The sequence below is a fragment of the Aotus nancymaae genome, unplaced genomic scaffold, assembly GCF_030222135.1.
Source record: "Aotus nancymaae isolate 86718 unplaced genomic scaffold, 86718_ANA_hifiasm-v0.15.2.pri h1tg000010l, whole genome shotgun sequence".
Classification (NCBI taxonomy): domain Eukaryota; kingdom Metazoa; phylum Chordata; class Mammalia; order Primates; family Aotidae; genus Aotus; species Aotus nancymaae.
The window spans coordinates 71,528,130-71,549,896 of record NW_026988421.1 but is presented as its reverse complement, the minus strand read 5'-3'; the positions used below and the strand labels follow the sequence as shown (position 1 = coordinate 71,549,896).

Below are 21,767 nucleotides of genomic sequence, written 5' to 3'. Positions count from 1 at the left end.
TGGGAAGAAGGGCGACTCCCCATCCCCCACTGGGAGGTGTCATGGCACAGTCAACATGGGTGACCTGCAAAGACCCTCATGCTTTGATATCTTCCTTGGCCAGGTCCATCTCTACAAGGGCTCAGCAGAACCTACAGGAAGGAGAATGAGAGACTAGAACCCAAGGAGAAGGGGGATACTCCATGACTGACCACCTTGAGTGGCCAGGCTGTGGGACCCGCTTATCTCTTTTCATTCTCAGGTTCCTGATCTTTTAGAGCCTGAAAAGAAGGTAACTGAGCATATGAGGGTCAGATGAGTGAGTCAGTGAGTGAATGACCTCATCCTTCCTCCTACCAGCCAGGGAGGGACAGGGGAGAGCACTGAAGATTCAGCTGAAGTCAGAGAGGTGAAGCCAGTTCCCCAGGGTAACATAGTGAGGCACCGACAGAGAGGAGACTGCATTGCAGCCCAGGTCCCAGGCTCCCCAAAACTCCTTACCCTTCCTCCTCCTCAGCAGCCGGGGGACCCCACCACCTCCAGGCTGAGGCCTGAGGCGTGAGGCCATGCCAGGTGCCAGATGATGCTGGGAATTTTCCCGGGTGCTTTGGATCTTCCCAGCGCTTTGGTCTCACCTGCCCTGGCTCTCGGGCTCTGCCCAGCTTCCTGAGTCCTGACAGAACACTGTGGGGAAGGTGTTGGCAGAGGCGGCAGATGAGCTCAAAACCATCCCTCCTGCAGGAGCAGCAGCTGGAGCTGAAGCCATGTGGCTGAGCCCGCTGGCCCTCGCCCTCATCTTGATGGCAGCCTCTGGCACTGTGTGTGAAGTGAAGGATGTTTGTGTTGGAAGCCCTGGTATCCCTGGCATTCCTGGATCCCACGGCCTGCCAGGCAGGGATGGAAGAGATGGTGCCAAAGGAGACCCTGGCCCTCCAGGTACTGTGCTGAAGACCCCACCCTCAGCTGTCGGACACAGACCCCTTTTCAGGAGGCCCATCTGTCCACGCCCCTAGGCTGGGGGCCATAGCGAGCTGGGTGGGACCTGGTGGGTTCCTGGAGCCCTTAGGCTGGTGCATCCTGGAGAGTCTGTCCTCAGAGTGCCCAAAGAGTGATAACTGAGTCAGCTCTAGTGATAATGGGGGTGGAGTCTCACTAGTTCCAACCCAGTTGTGGGTGACAGATCCCACACATCCATGTCCCTTTTCTCTGCAGGCCCCATGGGTCCCCCTGGAGATATGCCAGGTTCTCCTGGGAATGATGGGCTCCCTGGCATCCCTGGAGAGTGTGGAGAGAAGGGGGAGCCTGGCGAGAGGGGCCCTCCAGGTGAGCAGGGTGGGGCAGGTGGGCAGTGGGAACATGGGCACAGCGACCCTGAAGTCAGTTACACAGGGATGACGGGGATCAGACCAGTGTAACTGGAGGTTACACTGCAGGTTCCCCAAGGCCATTTGGCTCAACCTAAGTAAGAGAACATGAACTTGAGGAAGAAAGCCAAGGTATCTGGGGAGTGTGGTCACAATTCAGGGAAGGGCAGATGTAGGAAGTCCTCCCTGCCTCATGACTGCCGATAGGGAGTCACTGAGTCAGGTGTGGGACAAGGGACAGCGCTGGGAAGCAGGGCCGGCACGTCCTGGGACAAAGGTGCTGGACGCAGTCTGAAGGGTGAATGCAGACCAGGCATCCAGGCAGATGGTGTGATCAGGAGCCCCACAGGCAGAGGGGAGCTTGGACGTTTTGAGTGGTAATCAAGTCCATCAGGGCAGTACAGAGAGCATCAGGCTTGCCCTTGGTGGAGGGTGTGGGAGAGGGACCTGCCCAGAAGGCAGAACACCCCACAGAGGAGGGCAGACAGAACCACTTGAGGGACAGAGCAGGAAAGAGGATAAGGGGTGGAGGTTCAGCATGGGCAAGTCTAGTCTGCACTGAAGAATGGGGGAGCAGGGGTGTGGGAACACACTGGAGTCTCCTGGACCCTCTGAACTGGGGTCCTGGGCAGTGCGTATGAACAATGAGAGGACAGAGCTCCAGGATTGCAGACGACAAAACTCCTGTATGGCAGCAAGTGGGGGTCTTCACTGGCCTGCCCCTCATTCTGTGCAGGGCTCTCTCCACAGGACTTCCAGCTCATCTGGACGAGGAGCTCCAAGCCACACTCCAGGACTTCAGACACCAAATCCTGCAGACAAGGGGAGGTAAGGGGACCCCAGGGCCTCACAGGGTAGGGGTCTTCCAAAAGTTACCCTCATTCTCAGCACCAGCTTCTAGAGCTTAGACATGACAAACAAGTGTGCACATGCAGGTCTTGGGGAAAGCATTGATGTGTGCTTTTTTGATGTTTTTGAATGGCCCAGAGGAGACAGAAGCAGACACAATTCACTCCCCATTTCATAGGAGAGCAAGTTTTCCACCTGTCTTGCTTTCCACTGAATCCCTGGAAATGGCACAATTTCTGGCAATAAGTAGTTGTTAAATAGATGAGTGAATAAATGGATGAAAGCCTAGAAGAGAATTTAGAAAACTGGGACTGGAAGAGGAAGAGAAGACACAGAAAGAGGCAGACATGAGATGGAGACACTGGGAGAGCCCGGTGACAGAGAGCCCAGGTAAGGGAGGTGGCTTAGAGACAAAGCGGTCGGTGGCCTGACCCGGACTCCTCTGCTCTCAGTCCTCAGTCTGCAGGGTTCCATACTGGCAGTGAGAGAGAAGGTCTTTGCCACCAATGGGCAGTCCGTTACTTTCGATGCCACTCAAGAGGCATGCGCCAGAGCAGGCGGCAGCATTGCTGTTCCAAGGAGTCCAGAGGAAAACGAGGCCATTGCAAGCTTCGTGAAGAAGTACAACACGTATGCCTACGTGGGCCTGACTGAGGGTCCCAGCCCTGGAGACTTCCGCTACTCAGACGGGACCCCTGTAAACTACACCAACTGGTATCCAGGGCAGCCCGCGGGTCAGGGAAAAGAGACGTGCGTGGAGATGTACACAGATGGGCGGTGGAACGACAAGAGCTGCCTGCACTACCGACTGACCATCTGTGAGTTCTGAAAGGCATTTAGGCCACAGGACCCTGTTCTGGCCATCAGCCTCCATCCCGACTCTCCACTTGGTGTGTGAGATGCTGGAACTCCCTTTTAATAGAATTTACTTGTGGCCATTAAGGCTGGAGGCATCCTTAGCCACTTCATTCCCCTGATGGGCCCTGATTCTTCCCCATAATCACTGACCAGCCTTGACACTCCCCTTGCAAACCCTCCCAGTCCTGCACCCCAGACGGCCACTCCTAACCTTGGCCTTCAGCATGAGATGGAGCCCTGCTCATTCCCCATCTGGTCAAGCTCCTTCACTTACAGATGGCAGCAGTGAGGTCTTGGGGTAGAAGGACCCTCTGAAGTCACACAGTGTGCCTGCCTCCTGGTCCCCTCTGCTCTCCCTCTGCAGCCCACTGCCTGCCCAGTGCCATCAGGATGAGCCGTCCTGGCCAAGCATAATGACAGAGAGAGGCAGACTTCAGGGAAGCTCTGGCTGTGTGGAACTGAGGACACAGTGGAGACTCTCTGGCACTCTGAGGTCTCTGTGGCAGACCTGGTCAGGCTCTCCATGAGGTCAGAGGGCCCAGGGGTGCCCCAGAACAGTGGTGGCCAAGCCAACCCCATGACTGACATGTACGATTCACTCCTTTGAGTCTTTGGATGCCAACTCAGCCACTTGACCTGAAGGCAGTCAGCCTAGGCCTCTAGGGAAGAGACCCCTCCCGAGTAATTTTCAACTGATGGATGAATCTGCACCCCACATCAGACTTCAGTGGGCATTCACCATCCCCACACCACTGGCTCTGCTTTCTCCTTTCATTATTCCATTTACCCAGATATTTCATTAAAGTCATTATGTGCCGGGTCTTAGGATGTGTCCTGGGGTGGGCAAGGTACCCAGAGGCGATTGAGGATTTTTTTTCCCTGAGCCTATATCTTCGTCTGTGAAATGCGCATAAAATACTTGATGCTGTCACACTTATTACCTCTCCCAGCTACGAAAATTACTACCAGAGCTGTTACTACACACAGAGACTATTGACCAAGCACATACCAGGTGGCAAGCACTTTGACAAGCACTTTTAATACAGCTTATTATTTACTATTCAATCTTCACACAATGTCATGGGACCAGTAGTTTTCCCCATTTTTATAAGGACACTGAAACTTAGAGGAGTTAAATGTTTCGAGTGTTATTTCAGACAGCAAATGGCAGAGGCTGAATCCAAACCTATCTTCCTGGATCTGAAGCTCGTGCTACCAGCCACCCCACCCCTGAGCTGAACAAAGATGATTTAAGCATAATAAATCATGAATGTGTTCACATGAGTTTCCATAGCATTGGCTATAAGAAACATTATATTTCTGTATTTTTTGTAAATCAAATGAACTCTGGCTCTGAGCCCCCACTTTTCTGAAGATTGGAAAATTCAATCTCGGGATGTGCTTTCTTTGTTTCGGGGGATGGGCCACCTGCTCTCCTCCCTGAGATGGTGCAGGGGGATGGGGAGCTACAGACATACAGACACCATTTGGAAGAACACATGGTCTATTTGTGGGTGGGGATACCGTGACTTCTGTCCCCCACTCAGCCACCTGAATGATTTCTGCAGCCCAGCAGTGATGGTGGTACTCAGGGCTCAGTCCCAGGTCTCAGTGAGCCATCGGAGTCTCAGGTCTGCATGGAATAGGATCACACTCCCATGACCCAGAGCTGCACAGGAATGAGGTCACATCCCTACTTGCTTGAGGAGGCAGCCACATATGTGTCCCACCTCCCACTTCTCCCCCGTAACACCTGTGAATACCTTCCTCAGTGCATTTATTGCTTTTCTTGTGTGGAAGGAAGCTCTGGATCAACACTCAGAAAACCAATGAGAATGAGGGGAACAATTTCTCAGTCTTTTCTGAATGACAATTTTTAATCTGATCATCAGTCCACATGTGCTTAGGACCCAGCACACAAATTATTCAACCTTCTTCAAAATTAAGAAAAAAACAAGCAGAAGCATTTACAGATGTTTCTCAACTTATGATGGGGTGACAAAATCAATGTGCAAAAATCACTAGTATCCCTATACACCAATAACAGGCAGTCTAAGAGCCAAATCATGAATGAACTCCCATTCACAATTGCCACAGAAAGAATAAAATACCTAGAATACACCTAAGAAGGGAAGTGAAGAATCTTTTCAAGGAGAACTACAAACCACTGCTCAAAGAAATAAGAGATGACACAAACAAATGGAAAAACATTCCATTTCCATGGATAGAAAGAATCTATATCATGAAAATGGCCATACTGCCCAAAGCAATTTATAGGTTCAATGCTATTCTCATTAAACTCCCATTGACATTATTCACAAAATTAGATTAAACTATTATAAAATTCATATGGAACCAAGAAAGAGCCTGAATAGCCAAGACAATCCTAAACAAAAAGAACAAAGCTGGATGCATCATGCTACCCAACTTCAAACTACCCTACAAGGCTACAGTAACCAAAACAGCATGGTATTGCTACAAGAACAGACATATAGACCAGTGGAACAAAACAGAGAACCCAGAAATAGGACCACACACCTACAACCATCTGATCTTTGACAAACCTGACAAAAACAAGCAATAGGGAAAGGATTCCCTATTTAATAAATGGTGCTGGGATAACTGGCCAGCCATATGCAGAAAATGGAAACTGGACCCTTTCCTTACACCACATACAAAAATCAACTTAAGTGGATTAAAGACTTAAATGTAAAACCCAAAACTATAAAAACTCTAGAAGAAAACCTAGGCAATACCATTCAAGACATAGGCACGGGGAAAGATTTAATTATGAACACACCGAAAGCAATTGTGATGAAATTAAAAATTGACAAATAGGATCTAATTAAACTAAAGAGCTTCTGCACAGCAAAAGAAACTATTTAAACAGAGTAAACAGACAACTACAAAATGAGAGAAAAGTTTTGTAAACTATGCACATTGATTTTGTATCCTGAGCCTTTGCTGGAGTTGCTTATTAGCTCAAAAAGCTTTTGGGCTGAGACAATGGGTTTTTCTAGATATAGGATCATGTCATCTGCAAACAAAGATAGTTTGACTTCCTTTCCTCCTATTTAAATACTCTTTATTTGTTTCTCTTTCCTGATTGCCCAGCCAGAATTTCCAATACTACATTGAATAGGAGTGGTGAGAGAGGGCATCTTTGTCTTGTGCTGGTTTTCAAGGGAAATGCCTCCAGCTTTTGCCCATTTAATATAATATTGGCTGTGGGCTTGTCATATATGGCTCTCATTATATTGAGATATGTTCCTTCAATACCTAGTTTCCTAAGAGTTTTTAACATAATGGGATGTTGAATTTTATCGAAGGCCTTTTTTGCATCTATTGAGATAATCATGTGGTTTTTGTCTTTAGTTCTGTTTATGTAATGAATCACTTTTATTTATTGGCATATATTGAACCAACTGTGCATCCTGGGGATGAAGTCAATTTGATTGTGGTGGATGAGCTTTTTGATGTGTTGCTTGATTTGGTTTGCCAGTATTTTGTTAAGGATTTTTGCAACAATGTTCATCAAGAATATTGGCCTGAAATTTTCTTTTTTGTTGTATTTCTGATATCAAAATGATGCTGGCCTCACAGAATGAGATAGGGAGGAGTCTCTTCTTTTCAGTTTTTTGGAATAGTTTCAGTAGGAATGGTACCAGCTCTTCTTTGTACCTGTGGTAGAATTAAGCTGTAACTCCATCTGGTCCTGGGGTTTTTCTGGTTGGCAGGTTATTTATTACTGCCTCAATTTCAGAATTCATTATTGGTCTATTCAGGGATTCCATTTCTGCTTTGTTCAGTCTTGGGAGGGCATATATGTCCAGGAATTTATCCATTTCTTCTAGATTTTCTAGTTCATGTGCATGGAGATATTTATAGTATTCTCTGATAGTTGTTTGTATTTCTCTGGGATCCGTGGCAATATCCCCCTTATTGTTTCTTATTGTGTCTACTTGAATCTTTTCTTTATCAGTCTAGCTAGCGGTCTGTTTTATTATTATTATTTTTTTTTTCAAAAATCCATCTCCTGGATTTGTTGATTTTTTTTTAAGAGTTTTTTGTGTCTCTATGTCCTTCAGTTCTGCTCTGATCTTGGTCATTTCTTGTCTTCTGCTAGCTTTGGGGTTTATTTGCTCTTAGTTCTTTAGTTCTTTTAGTTGTGATGTTAGATTGTTAACTTTCTAGCTTTTTGATGTGGGCATTTAGTGCTATAAATTTCCCTCTTAACACGCTTTAGCTGTGTCCCAGGGATTCTGGTACATTGTATCTTTGCTCTCATTAGTTTTAAAGAACTTTTTGATTTATCCCTTAGTTTCATTTTAGAAGCAGGTTGTTCAATTTCCATGTAATTGTGTGGTTTTAAGTGAATTTCTTAATCTCGAGCTCTAATTTGATTGCATTGTTGTCTGAGAGACTGTTATTATGTCAGTTCTTTTTCATTTGTTGAGGAGTGTTTTACTTGATTTATTTGATCGATTTTAGAAAAAGTATCATGTGTCAATGAGAAGAATGTATATTCTGTTGTTTTGGGATGGAGAGTTCTGTAGATATCTAACAGGTCCACTTGACCCAGAGCTGAGTTCAGGTCCTGAATATCTTTGTAAATTTTCTGTCTCAATTATCTAACTAATATTGACAGTGGGGTGTTAAGTCTCCCACTATTACTGTGTGGGAGTCTAAGTCTCTCTCAAGGTCTCTAAGAACTTGCTTTATGAATCTGAGTTCTCCTGTATTGGGCACATATATATTTAGGATAGTTATCTCTTCTTGTTGAATTGAACTCTTTACCACTATGTAATGCCCTTCTTTGTTTTTTTTTTTTTGTTTTTTTTTTGATCTTTGTAGGTTTAAAATCTGTTTTGTCAGAAACTAGAATTCCAGCCCCTGCCCTTTTCTGCTTTTCATTTGCTTAGTAAATTTTCCTCCATACCTTTACTTTGAGCCTATGTGTGTCTTTGCATGTGAGATGGGTCTCTTGAAGGTAGCATACCTGATGGGTTTTTTGTTTTTTTGTCTTTTGGGTTTTTTTTTGCCCTACAGTCTGGCATGTGAACCATGATGGGTCTTAATTCTTCATCCAGCTTGCCATTCTGTGTCTTTTAATTGGAGTCAGTTAGCCCATTTATATTTGAGAATAGTAGTGATATGTGTGGATTTGATCCTGTCATGATGATGCTGGCTGCTTATTTTGCAGACTTGTTTATGTGGTTGCTTCATAGTGTCACTGCTCTGTGTCTTTCAGTGTGTTTTTGTAGTGGCTGGTAACAGTTTTCATTTCCATATTTCATGCTTCCTTCAGAAACTCTTACAAAGCAGGCCTGATCAGGATGAATTTCCTCAGTATTTTCTTGTCTGAAAAGGATTTTATTTCTCCTTCGCTTATGAAGCTTAGTTTGGCCACATATGAAATTCTTGGTTGGAAATTCTTTTTTTAAGAAAGTTGACTATTGGCCCCCAATCTTTTCTGGCCTGTAGGGTTTCCACTGAGAGATCCACTGTTATTCTGATAGACTGCCCTTTGTAGGTGGCCTGGCCTTTCTCTCAGGCTGCCCTTAACATTTTTTCTTTCATTTTGAACTCGGAGAATCTGATTATTGTGTGTCTTGGAAATGGTCTTATGGAGTATCTTACTGGGGTTCTCTGTATTTCCTTAATTTGAATATTAGCCTGTTTTGCTAGGTTGGGGAATTTCTCCTGGATGATATCCTGAAGTATGTTTTCCAACTTGGTTCCATTCTCCCCATCACTTTCAGGTACCCCAATCAGTCATAGATTCAGTCCTTTTGCATAATTTCATATTTCTTGGAGGTTTTGTTCATTTCTTTTCATTCTTTTGTGTCTATTTTTGTCTGCCTGGCTTAATTCAGAAAGTAAGTTTTCCAGCTCTGATATGCTTTCCTCTGCTCTGTCTATTCTGCTATTAATACTTGTAATTGCATGTGAAGTTCTTGTAGTGTGTTTTTCAGCTCTAACAGGTTGTTTATGTTTCTCTCAAAATTGGCTGTTTTGGCTGTCAGTTCCCATGTCGTTTTATCAAGATTCTTAGCTTCTTTGCATTGGATTGCAATGTGCTCCTGTGGCTCTGCAAAGTTTGTTATTAACCACCTTCTGAGGCCTACTTCTGTCCTTTCAGACATCTCAGCCTCAGCCTGCTTCTGTGCCCTTGCTGGAGAGGTGTTGCTGTCATTTGGAAAAAAGGGGACACTCTGGCTTTTTGAGTTTTCAGCATTTTTGCATTGATTCTTTCTAATCTTTGTTGGCTTACCTACCTTTGATCTTTGATGTTGCTGACCTTTGGATGGGGTTTTTGTGGTTTTTCTTTGTCGTTGTTGTTGTTTTATGTCTGTTTGTATTTCTTTTATCAGTCTGCCCACTCTTCCATAGGGCTGCTCTGGTTTGCTGGGAGGCCGCTCTAGACCTTAGTTGCCTTGGTTCTTCCCATACCTGGAGGTATCACCAGTGAAGGCTGTCCCAGGGAAAGATCAGAGCTCTGTCCATAATATGAGCCAGTGGGAGTGGCTGAAGGGCCCGGCTGGGAGGTCCTGCCAAGTGAGGAGAAATGGATTGGGTCCTGCTTAAAGAAGCAGCCTGGCCATGACCGGGCAAAGCTACTGCATTGTTCTGCTGGGGGGATCCTTTCTTGTCTGGACTGTTTGGACTCTCCAAAGCCCATAGACTGAAATGGCTGAGTTGATCCTCCTCTCTGGGACTCCATTCTGTCTCAGGTAGGCTCCACCCTGTTACTGGTAGCTGCCTGGAATTCCAAGCTAGTGGATCTTATCTCATGAAGTCCCATGGAAGTGGAGCCCACAGAATGAGGCTGCTCAGCTCCCTGGATTCTGCCCCCTTCCTAGGGGTATGTATGGACCTCCCACCTTGTCTGAGTGGCAGACACATTTGTTGGGGATCCCAGGGCTAGAGTATATAAAATTCCTGGGTCTCTGTGTGTGCCTGAGCAGCTGCTCTGCCAAGACTTTACACAGCTCTGTGTGTCGGACCTGGCGTGGTCTCACAAGGGGATCTCCTGATCAGTGGGTTGCAAAGATTTGTGGGAGAACAGTGGTTTCCTGGGATCACACAATCACACACCACTTCCCTTGACTGGGGATGGGGGTTCCCTTGGCTCTGTGTCACTCCTGGGTGGGCCATCATCCCACCCTGCTTTCCTCCATTGTCTGTGGGTCAAGTTGTTTCCCTGATTAGTCCCAATGTGACTATCTGGATATTTCCATTTCAGGTGCGGTATTCACTTGCCCCTTTCATTCCTCTCTGTGAGTGCTGTGAACCACATCTGCTTCTAATCGGCCGTCTTGGCCTCTTTCCTATCTTCTCATTTCCTTTTAGATTTATTTTTACTTACTTTATGGTTTAATTTTCTATTGTTGCTATACTATTTTATTATAAATTAATTATTGCTGGTTTTAAGAAAAACTCTTGATATATTATTTGTTGATCTTATACTTTACCATCTTTTTGGATCCTCATGTTCCCCCAATACTTCTGTTATAACTGATTCTGTTATATTTTATATGTTTCTGTTTATGAACAGTAGAAATTTTGTTTATGCCATTTACATTTTTATATCCCTTTTTATAGGGGCCAGGAGAGCCTATACATTTTTTAAGAGATTCATTGAAATTTTTCATTGAGTCATTGTGATATAATTTTATTTCTAGAAAACCCCATAATCCTGCCCAAAATCTTCTTCAGCTGATAAACAACTTCAGCAAAGTTTCAGGATACAAAAGCAACATTGGCAACAAAAGCCAAAATAGACAAATGGGACCTAATCAAACTCCACAGCTTCTGCACAGCAAAAGAAACAGTCAATAGAGTGAATCGGCAACCAACAGAATGGGAAAAAATTTTTGCAGCCTACCCATCTGACAAAGGGCTGATATCCAGAATTTACAACGAGCTAAAAAAGATTTACAAGAAAAAAACAAACAAGCCCATTCAAAAGTGGGCGAAGGATATGAACAGATACTTTACAAAAGAAGACATACATGAGGCCAACAAGCATATGAAAAAATGCTCATCATCACTGGCCATTAGAGAAATGCAAATCAAAACTACATTGAGATACCATCTCACACCAGTTAGAATGGCAATCATTAAAAAATCTGGAGACAACAGATGCTGGAGAGGATGTGGAGAAATAGGAACACTTTTACACTGTTGGTGGGAGTGTAAATTAGTTCAACCATTGTGGAAAACAGTGTGGCGATTCCTCAAGGACCTAGAAATAGAAATTCCATTTGACCCAGCAATCCCATTACTGGGCATATATCCAAAGGATTATAAATCGTTCTACTATAAGGACACATGCACACGAATGTTCATAGCAGCACAGTTTACAATAGTAAAGACCTGGAACCAACCCAAATGCCCATCGATGATAGACTGGACAGGAAAAATGTGGCACATATACACCATGGAATATTATGCAGCCATTAAAAACGAGGAGTTCGCGTCCTTTGTAGGGACATGGATGAACCTGGAAACCATCATTCTCAGCAAACTGACACAAGAACACAAAATCAAACACCACATGTTCTCACTCATAGGCGGGTGTTGAACAAGGAGAACATATGGACACAGGGAGGGGAGCACTATACATGGGGGTCTGTTGTGGGGGAGTGGGGGGAACAGCGGGGGGGTGGGGAATTGGGGAGGGATAGCATGGGGAGAAATGCCAGATATGGGTGAAGGGGAGGAAGGCAGCAAATCACACTGCCACGTATGCACCTATGCAACAACCTTGCATGTTTTTCACATGTACCCCAAAACCTAAAATGCAATAAATAAAAAAGAAAAAAGAAAAAAAAAAAAATCCCTAGCATTCCTATACACACCAACAAAAGACAAGCCAAGAGCCAAATTAGAAATGCAATCCCATTCACAATTGCCACAAAAAGAATAAAATACCTAACAATACAGCTAACCAGGGAAGTGAAAAATCTCTACAATGAGAATGACAAAACTCTGCTTAAAGAAATCACAGATGACACAAACAAATTTTTAAAAATCCCATGCTCCTGGGTACAAAGAATCAATACCATTAAAATAGCCATACTGCCCAAAGCATTTTACAGATTCAATGCTATTCGTATCAAACTACCAATGACATTCTTCACACAACTGTCAAACACTATTTTAAAATTCATATGGAACCAAAAAAGAGAACAAAGCTGGAGGTGTCACATTATCCAAACTTCAAACTATACCACAAGGCTGCAGTAACCAAAGCAGCATGGTACTAGTACAAAAACAGACACATAGATCAAGGGGATGGAATAGAGAGCCCAGAAATAAGATTGCAGTACTACAACCATCTGATTCTCAACAAAGATGAAAAAAACAAGCAATGGGTAAAGGGCTTCCTATTCAATAAACTGTACTGGAATAACTGGCCAGCCATATGCAGAAGATTGAAACGGGATCCCTTTTTTTTTTATACCATAGACAAAAATCAACTCAAGATGGATTAAAGTCTTAAATGTAAAACCCCAAACTGTGAAAACCATGGAAGACAACCTAGGCAATACCATTCTGGACATAGGAACAGGCAAAGGTTTCCATGGCAAACACACCAAAAGCAATCGCAATGAAAGCAAAAATTGACAAATAGGATCAAATTAAACTTAAGAGCTTCTGCACAGCAAAAGAAGTTACCAACAGAGTAAACAAACAACATACAGAATGGGAGAAAGTATTTGCAAGCTATACATGTGACAAAAATCTAATATCTAGCATCTATAAAAACTTAGGCAAATTTACAAGAAAAAAATATTAAAAACTGAGCAAAGAACTTGAACAGACACTTTTCAAAAGAAGACATATGTGCAGCCAATGAGTATATGAAAAAAACTCAGCATCACTTATTATTTAAAAAATACAAATCAAAACCACAATGAGAAAACATCTCACACCAGTCAGAATACCTATTATTAAAAATTTTTTAAATAAGAGTTGCTGATGAGGTTGCAGAGAAAAGGGAATGCTTATACACTCTTGGATAGAGTGTAAATTAGTTCAATTGTTGTGAAAAATAGTGTAGCAGCTCTTTAAAGAGCTAAAAACAGAACTACCATTTGACCCAGCAATCTCATTACTGGGTATATACCCAAAGGAATATAAATCATTCTACCATACAGACACATGCACGTGAATGTTTGTTGCAGCACTACTTACAATAGCAAGGACATGGAATCAACCCAAATGCCCATCAATGACAAAAGAGTTTTGAGACTACATATCAGTTTTGAGAACAAGTGAGCTTCAAGCGCCAAGATCTGAGAGACTGAATTTATGCTCTTAATAAAACCTGCTCTCTATTAAATTAGTGATTTACATTGATTTATTGTTTGTCGTTGAACCATCCTTGCATTCTTCTATTATACTCTACTTGGTCTGATGCTCAATACGCTCATTATACAGACTATGGACTGGGCACTAGTATTAACTCATGTAATCCTCATTAATCTTATTTTATAGATGCTATCATTCTTTCAAATTTACAAATGAGAATATCAAGGTATATAGAGGTCAAAGTGATTTGTCAAATATTATACAGCTAATATGAACGTAGGAAATCAGATTCCAGAGACTGCTATTAACCATGAATACATTGCTGGACTTAAGAGCTACTTTTTTTACATTGTGTAAAAATTTTGCACCTGTACTCACAGATTAGGTTGGCTGAGAGTGCCTTTCTTTTTTTTCTGTCCTTATGCATTCTGAATTATATATTCAGCTAATCATTTTAGCCAAGAACTTTTGGTTACAAACAATTTCTATAACAGAGAAATTATCTCTTCTCTGAAGATTTAATACAACTCATCTTAAAACCGTGTTGTTGATGGATAAATGGTTGATAATTTTTGACTTCTATTTTGGAATTTTATGTGATAAAATAATATATTCATTATTCTAACACTTCTTGGGCCAATGTAAGTAATTCTAAACTTTCTTAGAATGTTGTGTATTTAACTAGTATTAGTTAAAATACACAATTTTAACTAATTGTGTATTTTAACTATTTTGTAGCAGTATTGCTACAAAATCTACTGTACATGATACAATTTTATAATGTCAGTATTATCTATATTAGTATAATAATCCCTTTTTCTTCCTGATTTGTTGATTTCTTATACCTTTTCTATGAATCATTGATACTGTATCAGTCAGCTACACAACAGTAAATCTCCCTCTCAGGGACTTACAACAGTGAGCATTTTATTTCCTGCTCTGAGTCTTCCAGTTTGCTGAACTTTGGCTGACTTTAGCTGAGCGGGCCTCTACTCAGCAGCAGTCAGCTGGACTCCAGACTTTCAGATGAGTTCATGTCTGTTCCATATCACTTTCCAGGGATATATAATTCCCATGATTGGGAAAGTAATACAAAGGCCATATCAAACCTGTAAGCACACGTAAAGCTGCAGCTCCTTTCAGCTCATGGTCACATGGCCACACCAAACAGCAAAAAGGCTAGAGTGTTTACTCCTTACACTCTAGTGGGAGCCTTTGCAAAGTCCTACAGCAAAGGGCCTGAGATGTAATTTTACAACAAGGAAAAAAGAACCCAAACTACCACCACCATATTTGCTAAGTTTATGTCTCATACAAAGAACCAGTATCCTATTTTATTAGCTCTATATTTATTTTTTATTCTAGTTTATAAATTTAATTATATAATGTTCATTTATTTATTTTTAATTGTACTTTAGGTTCTGGGGTACATGTGCAGATCATGCAGGATTGTTGCATAGGTACACACATGGCAATGTGGTTTGCTGCCTCCATCCCCTGTCACCTACATCTGGCATTTTTCCCCATGTTATCCCTCCCCGACCTCCCCACCCCCCCGCTGTCCCTCCCTTGGCCACCTCCAACAGACCCCAGTGTGTGATGCTCCCCTCCCTGTGTCCATGTGTTCTCATTGTTCATCACCCGCCTGTGAGTGAGAACATGCGGTGTTTGATTTTCTGTTCTTGTTTATTGTACCCTCTTTTGAAGTGCATACTATTTCTGAGGCTTGTCATTTCTGTCAGCTCTCACTCTGCTTGTCCCCTACAGTGTTTGGTAATTGTCCCATGGTGAACTCAAATCTACCTGGCCTCCATCTGAGACACCACTGAGGTGCCTGATCTACAGGTGTCGTTCTCCACTGCATTTACGTCTCAACAGTGCAGGAGATCATGCCGTGCCGAGACACTGGAAACGTTATTGTCCATCTTGGCATAAATAGTAAAATTCAGTAATAGTCATAGTAGCAACACAAATTCACCCCGGGTCTATGAGAGGACAGACCTCTGGGTACACACCCTTGGGGGAGAACCTTGTCCCGTCCAGAATCCAGGCTTTCTCAGGTTCCTTTGCTTGCAGGTGTATTTGCCTCTCACCTACTGTCTTCCTGCTCAAACCACCCTTTCTCTAAATCTGTGGCACAGTTAGGATCCTGGTTTAGTGCAAATCTGTCAGTTTCACATTCCCACCTTCCTGGGAGGTCTGCCTATTTGCTGCGTGAACTGAAAATCCTTTGTCCTCTGGGCCTATGGGCTCTTCAACATTGTGTCAATGGCATCAGGAGACACAGCCCTGAGAAGGATCTTCTTTACCATGGAGGCCCTCTTGGTGCCTGGCAGGCCTCCTGAATGGGAACCAGGAGGGCCTCTGGACAGGGTCTGATGACATGGTACACAAGGCTGAGGACCCTTGAGAAGTCAAACGCCCATGACAAGGCAGAGTTACAGAGTTACAGAGAAGTGACCCACCCCACTCCCCAACTGGGAAAAACAAACCTCTCAAGTTGTTTGGTGACATGAAGTGTTTCAAAGAATGGGTGTGAGTTTAGAGGAAGGCAAGCATCAAAGGTCACATCCAGGACCTGAACGGCTTGACCATTGTCTGGCGACAAGAACTGGACACTTTTGGAAACTCACGCTTGGATGAGCACAGATGATCTGGTGTCTTCTTGAGGTCTCTGCCTCTCTCCTCACCCTCACACCCAGTCCTCCTGTGTGCCCAGCCCTGGGTTGCACCCTGGGGACAGAGATGTGAACTGAGTACAGCTTCTGCCCTAGAAAAGCGAGATCACTGGTAAAGGGGACACAGATGGTAGCTCCAGCCAGAGAGAAGAGGGCTGATTTGAGGACATGCTGCTGGAGGATTCATTTGTTCCATAAATGTTTATTGAGCATCGGATCTTTTTCAGGCACTCTTCCCGGTAGAGAAACAACATCTGGGGAACAAGACCCCTGTTCTCATGCGCTTCTTGTTCTACAGGGATGTGGGGTGGTTGGTGGTCAATCAATATGCAACCAAATAAGCAAAGATTCAGGAAGATGTCTGGACAGAGGGAGCAGCAGGTGCCAGCACCCACATTCAGCTTTGGATAGAAGTCAGTTGCAAATACCCCTTCACCTTGTGCCTGGCCCTGTGAGATACCCAAAGAAGACATTTGACAAACATTCTAAATGAGAAGAGAGGAAAGAGGTGATTCAGTGCCAGGGGTCTTTAGTCTCTCTACCCCAGCCCTGCAATAAACAAAACACAAATGGAAGTAATCCAATTAACTGATACAAAGATGTGTACACATGTGTATGTGCATACATTTGTCTGGTGGAAGATCTATGCATTTTTCTTCTGAAAATAAATATCCGAAGAAAACTACCCTGGGAACCTGTGACTCTAGAGGCTCAGAGGCACTGAGTCATAGAGATGGATGCCTGAGAAAGGGTAGTAGAGGAGGGGTTAGGGCACTAATGTAAAGAGCTGCCCAGTGCTGTGCTGGAAGCCCCAGCAGCAGCCCGGAGAGCTTCCCAGCACACAGCAGTTCTAGGGATGGTTGATTATTAATTTGGGGTTGAAGGCCAGTCCAGCGCTGTCCCTGGTCACCACACTGATAACTGGACTGGACATCGCTCAGGCACCTGCCAGAGGCCTGGGTCGGAGGGCCAGCTTCCCTGCCACTGACTCGTCTCCAAGGAAGCCCTAGTAAGTTATTTGTGGAGGAAAGAGGTGAGGACCTGGGCCAAGAGACTGGTCTCTTGACTGGATCCTGGTGAGGTCTAGGTAGGGGTTTAGAGGAGTCATCAGGTCCACCTGGGGCCTCTCTTTCTGTCTGGCCCAAGTAACTGGGAGGTTTCCGTATCCACTTGGCCATCGGCAAACTAAAGGGTGGTCTTTGCCAAAGTGAAGAATAGAAGTGGCATGTGTGTGCCAGCTATGGGTACAAGCCCTGACTGTGTCATCCAGTGCCAATTCAGTGCCATCAGGGGAGGTTCAAAAAAGAGACAAAAATGATAGAAAGAGGCAAGTTGGAGAAGGACGTGATCACAAAAGTTCCCTTCCAACTGGGTACCTCTCACTGCGTCCTGGAGGAAGGGAAGGGTTAAGGGACTGAGGCTGGGACAGCAAGGGCAGATGCAGGGCTTGGGCAGCAAGAACCAGGACACTGGGATCTGAGGCTGCAGTAGAGCAGAGGGAGAGTTCCATGGGGTCCCGGCTGCCCAGGGTCCTGGAGCAGGGGCCAGCCTGGACAAAGGCTGGAGGAGACTCTGACAGCTGGGTAGGGGCACAGAGCTGGGGGCATCTGGGCAGCCTCTAGGAGGGGGAGCAGGAGCTGAATCCCTCCAGACTCAGGCTGAGCAGAAATTTCAGAGCCTGGGTGATGCCTGGCAGAAATGGCCTCTCAGTGGAAGATCTCAAACCAAGAGAAGTCTCTCTGGACAGGATCAATCACCAAAAAAGTTCCCATTTTGAGGGTCAGAATCCTGCCTTAAAGCACTCTCAGTCCCAATCCCACAGCAAGTGGCTGTCACAAAATAGACATTATGCAAGATGGTCTACAGGTGGCTGGAGAAACAGGGGCCACTCTGAGGACAGCTGGGGCCCAGCATGTCAAACAGGGAGTTTTATAGGAAATGAGAGGAAGGGGAGCCGTGGTGGCTCAGGCCAGTCATGCTGGTGCTTGAGGAGGTGAGGCTACATGTTGGAGGCCAGCCTGGGCAACATAGAGGGCTCTCATACTGGAAACGAGAGAGTGGATCTCAACCACTGGATCCATCTCAACCAAGTCCAGCCAAGAGATGGACCTTGTGGGACCTCAGGTCAACTGCCCCAGTCTGAGTCCAGCTCTGCAGCCCATAGGAAAGGAAGAGGAGGGAAACCATGGCTCTTTTGGCACTTCAGAGAGAAATCTGAGAAATCCAGGGCCAAAGCTCACCCAGGCAATGAGCTCGCTTCATTTGTCTGGGCCACTGGACACAGGGCTCATGGATAATCCTCGGGCCCTGTGGGCTGTCAAGTAGGAGGTGCCTGACCGCTAAGCCTTGTGCTAGCAGGAGCTCTGGGACCCGAGGGAGAATGGGCTTGTGCTAATCTTGCACCTGCCTCTGTTTTAGCACTGATCTAACTCACATTTTTTACCTGCCTGTCTCCCTAGTAGTCTGAAAGTCACTCAGAGCCAGGGGTTGTGATGGTCCCCTCTGTGTCCACTGTCCCCGGCACTGGGTCCAGCACATCACAGTGAGTAACAAATGCTATTTAAACACGACGGGATGAAATTCTCTCCTTCACTTTCTCCACCCCAAGGTAAGGACCATGTTCCTGTTTCCATCACTCCCTGTGCTTCTCCTATCTGTGGTGATGGCTTCCTGCTCAGAAACAAAAGCCTGTGAGGATGCCAAGAAGACCTGCTCCGTGATTACCTGCGGCATCCCCGTCACCAATGGCACCCCAGGCAGAGATGGGCGAGACGGACCCAAGGGGGAAAAGGGAGAGCCAGGTCCGGGACAGGCTGCTGTGGCTTCCTAAATCTCCACCTCTAGCAGGCATTCAAGCAAATCTGTGCTTGAACCCCCCACATGAGGGTTTGAGCACAGACTTGGGGAAGCACCCCTTTCCTCAGGCCCCATGCTACACTCAGAACAATCCCTGTAAAATGCCATTGCCTCCAAAACAAAGCTGCTCGCTGACTCTCCTGGATCCCATATTTCCACACAGGAACTGGGGGTGTGTGGTTGTCCCTATAGAGGGGGTGCCCCACCTGCTTAGGGAGCTGGCCTTGGTGCAGGCCTTCCCCTGGGATGCAGGGGAGTCTTGCTTCTTTGAGTCACCTCTAGCTCACTGGCTGTCCTGGGGTGAACATGAATGGAGTATTGAGCTTTTGGGGAAAAAAGAATGAATGACAGCCACTGGGTCGTGTTTCCTTTGTCTTGCAACAGGTCAAGGGCTCCGAGGTTTGCAGGGCCCTCCTGGGAAGTTGGGGCCCCCAGGAAACACAGGGCCTCCTGGAATTTCAGGGCCAAAGGGCCAAAAAGGAGATCGTGGAGATAATTCAGGTAATGGGCACAACTCAGCATGGGTGGCTTGGGGGCCCCAGGGCCTGGGGAGCTAGAGGGCTAGATGGGAGGTCCCCTTCTCCTGCTGCCTCATGGGAAGATGCTCAACTCTGCTTCCTGGCCCTTGGCCCTCTCAGCTTTACTTGGGGCCTGAGGGGATTCCCATAGGTGAGCAGGTGCAAACATTCAAGCCATGTAGGGCCATTCCCTCATCAGGCCCCTTAGCAGATGGGCCCTGGCTTTTCTTCAACAGAAACAGTCCAGTGTGCACCTCCGGGGTGCCAGGGAGGAAACAGGCCCTTTAGCGGGTCGAGTTTATGTCCATTGTCACAAAAATGGCAGGCAAGTGGTCTGCCTTTTAGGACCCCTGGGTGTTGAAGAACATCACAGCAACTTAGTTCAGAGCAAAATAGAGCAAATTCAGTACGAACAAAAGAACAATGACAACCCACTTACTCATATTTGTCTACCATTGTCAAAATAATAAAGGTATTAAAAATGTATCTGGAATGAGAAAAGAAAATGAATGACAAAGAAAAATTTTCAAAAAGAAGAGTAAGGACTTGAGTATTTTCTTATGAATTTTCACAATATGACAATATGCAAGTCTTACGTGGAGACAGGGGTCCAGGGCTGAAGTTCAGGTTGTGAAGGATGCGGAGATATAGCTGGGAAGCAGGAATACGGTCATTCCCCCCCTTTTTTTCTTTTGCTTTCTTATTTTTCTGGAAGAAGCATTCTTCTTAGTAAGCCACTTTGTTTTTTTAAAATGCTCTATTCTCCAACTTAAGGTCTTCTCCATAAATACCTTCTCCCTATTGCTTTGCAGTTGCTGAGGCTAAGCTGGCCAACTTAGAGAGAGAGATACGGAGCCTGAGATCAGAACTGGACCACGTGAAGAAGCGTGAGCTTTCTCTCTGCCCATAATGTGTTCTTGGCTCTCACTCTTTTCTTCAGAGCACTCTGGGTTTGGAGGAGGTGGGAGGAGAAGTAACTTATGAGCACTTGTCCTACACCAGGGCCTGTCATGGGCGGCATTTTCCCATAAGACGGTTTCATTCAATCCTCTCAGCAACCTCAGTTGTGGTTGTTAAGGTTGCTTTATTGACAAGTGAGGAAACCGAGGTGCAGGAAGTGTTGGTGACTCATTTGATGTCACTCAGCCGGGAAGTGGCAGAGGAAGGGTTGGATGGAGGTCTGTCTTCTCTGAAGTCTGAGCTCTTTCCTTAGCATCTACTGTGCTCAGATGTCTGTCCCCGCCTCCTCCTTATCCTGATGCCCAAGGCTGCAGTGAGGCCCAAGACTGTCTCCCTATGTGCACCTGTACTGGGGCAGATTTTAGCAGATGCTTTTTCAAGGAGGGATATCCCAGGGGAGTCTGGGATGTCTGCAAGGGCCTGGACGCCCCTTCCCAGGCTCTGCAGCTGAGCCCTGCTTCCTGGCCAGGCTCTGTCCTGAGCTGCTTGGGCACAGGGCAATTTTTCAGAGGTCTGACTTCCCAGGGAACTCGGACTACTCGCCTACTGTCCTGGGCTGGGCTCCAAACCCAGTTAGCCTCACCCACCCTTTGTGATTTCAGTGCAAGCCTTCTCCTTGGGGAAAGCATCTGGGAAGAAGCTCTTCGTGACCAATGGCGAGCGGATGCCTTTTGCCAAAGTGAAGGCTCTGTGTGCTGGGCTCCAGGCCACAGTGGCTGCCCCCAAGAATGCCGAGGAGAATAAGGCCATCCAGGATGTGGCCAAAGACACTGCCTTCCTGGGCATCACAGATGAGGTAACTGAAGGCCAGTTTATATATGTGACAGGCGGGAAGCTGACCTACAGCAACTGGAAGAAGGATGAGCCAAATGACCACGGCTCAGGGGAGGACTGCGTGATTCTCCTGAAGGACGGGCTCTGGAATGACATCTCTTGCACGTCCTCCTTCCTGGCCGTCTGTGAGTTTCCCGCCTGAAGAGGGGTGCTCCTCGGCCCCCTCCTTGGCTCCCTGTTGAACTCTCTGCTTCTTTGGAAGAGAATTCAATGCTGGTTTTCCACAACTCCCCTGTGTTGAGTCCTTCCTTCATGTGGATGGGAGGAAAACAAAGGGGATATATTTGATTGTGGGGTGAGGACAGGAGAAGAGGCTGGCTGTGGGGCACAAGGGTTCTGGTTCAGCCCATGGCAAAGGGGACCCCATCCACTAGGAGCGCAGTGCTGGGTCAGAGTCCACCGTGGAAAGGGCCACGTCTGACTCTCTTATTTCGTGGTGAAGACACTGAAGCCCACTAGAAGGACCCACTGGGACCACACCTGGGTCAGAGTAGGCCACAGATCCCAGCCACCGAGAGATCTCCTTCCTTTTCTCCAAGAGTTGCCACTAC

General features: G+C 45.7%; 2 protein-coding genes across 6 annotated transcripts; both read left to right on the top strand.

The window, feature by feature from the left end:
- Positions 1-543: 543 nt before the first annotated feature.
- Positions 544-3,021, top strand: LOC135273957 (pulmonary surfactant-associated protein A1-like). 4 transcript variants are annotated; one of them, XM_064373704.1, is made up of 5 exons: positions 544-556; positions 718-834; positions 1,222-1,302; positions 2,094-2,171; positions 2,645-3,021. In XM_064373704.1, the coding sequence occupies exons 2-5, from the start codon at positions 744-746 to the stop codon at positions 3,019-3,021; spliced, it is 627 nt and encodes a 208-aa protein (XP_064229774.1). In that variant the 5' UTR covers positions 544-556; positions 718-743. The 4 variants fall into 4 exon arrangements, with proteins under 4 accessions (XP_064229774.1, XP_064229773.1, XP_064229772.1 ...); XM_064373703.1 differs by having other exon boundaries at positions 718-915; positions 1,192-1,302; XM_064373702.1 differs by lacking the exon at positions 544-556 and having other exon boundaries at positions 744-834.
- Positions 3,022-9,534: 6,513 nt separating this feature from the next.
- LOC135273956 (mannose-binding protein A-like) lies at positions 9,535-21,443 on the top strand. Of its 2 annotated transcripts, none has more exons than XM_064373699.1 (5): positions 9,535-9,915; positions 18,657-18,849; positions 19,289-19,405; positions 20,235-20,309; positions 20,985-21,443. In XM_064373699.1, exons 1-5 carry the CDS (start codon positions 9,844-9,846, stop codon positions 21,356-21,358), a joined length of 831 nt encoding a protein of 276 aa, XP_064229769.1. In that variant the 5' UTR covers positions 9,535-9,843; the 3' UTR covers positions 21,359-21,443. The 2 variants fall into 2 exon arrangements, with proteins under 2 accessions (XP_064229769.1, XP_064229770.1); XM_064373700.1 differs by lacking the exon at positions 9,535-9,915 and adding an exon at positions 16,812-17,057.
- The last annotated feature ends 324 nt before the right edge of the window (positions 21,444-21,767 follow it).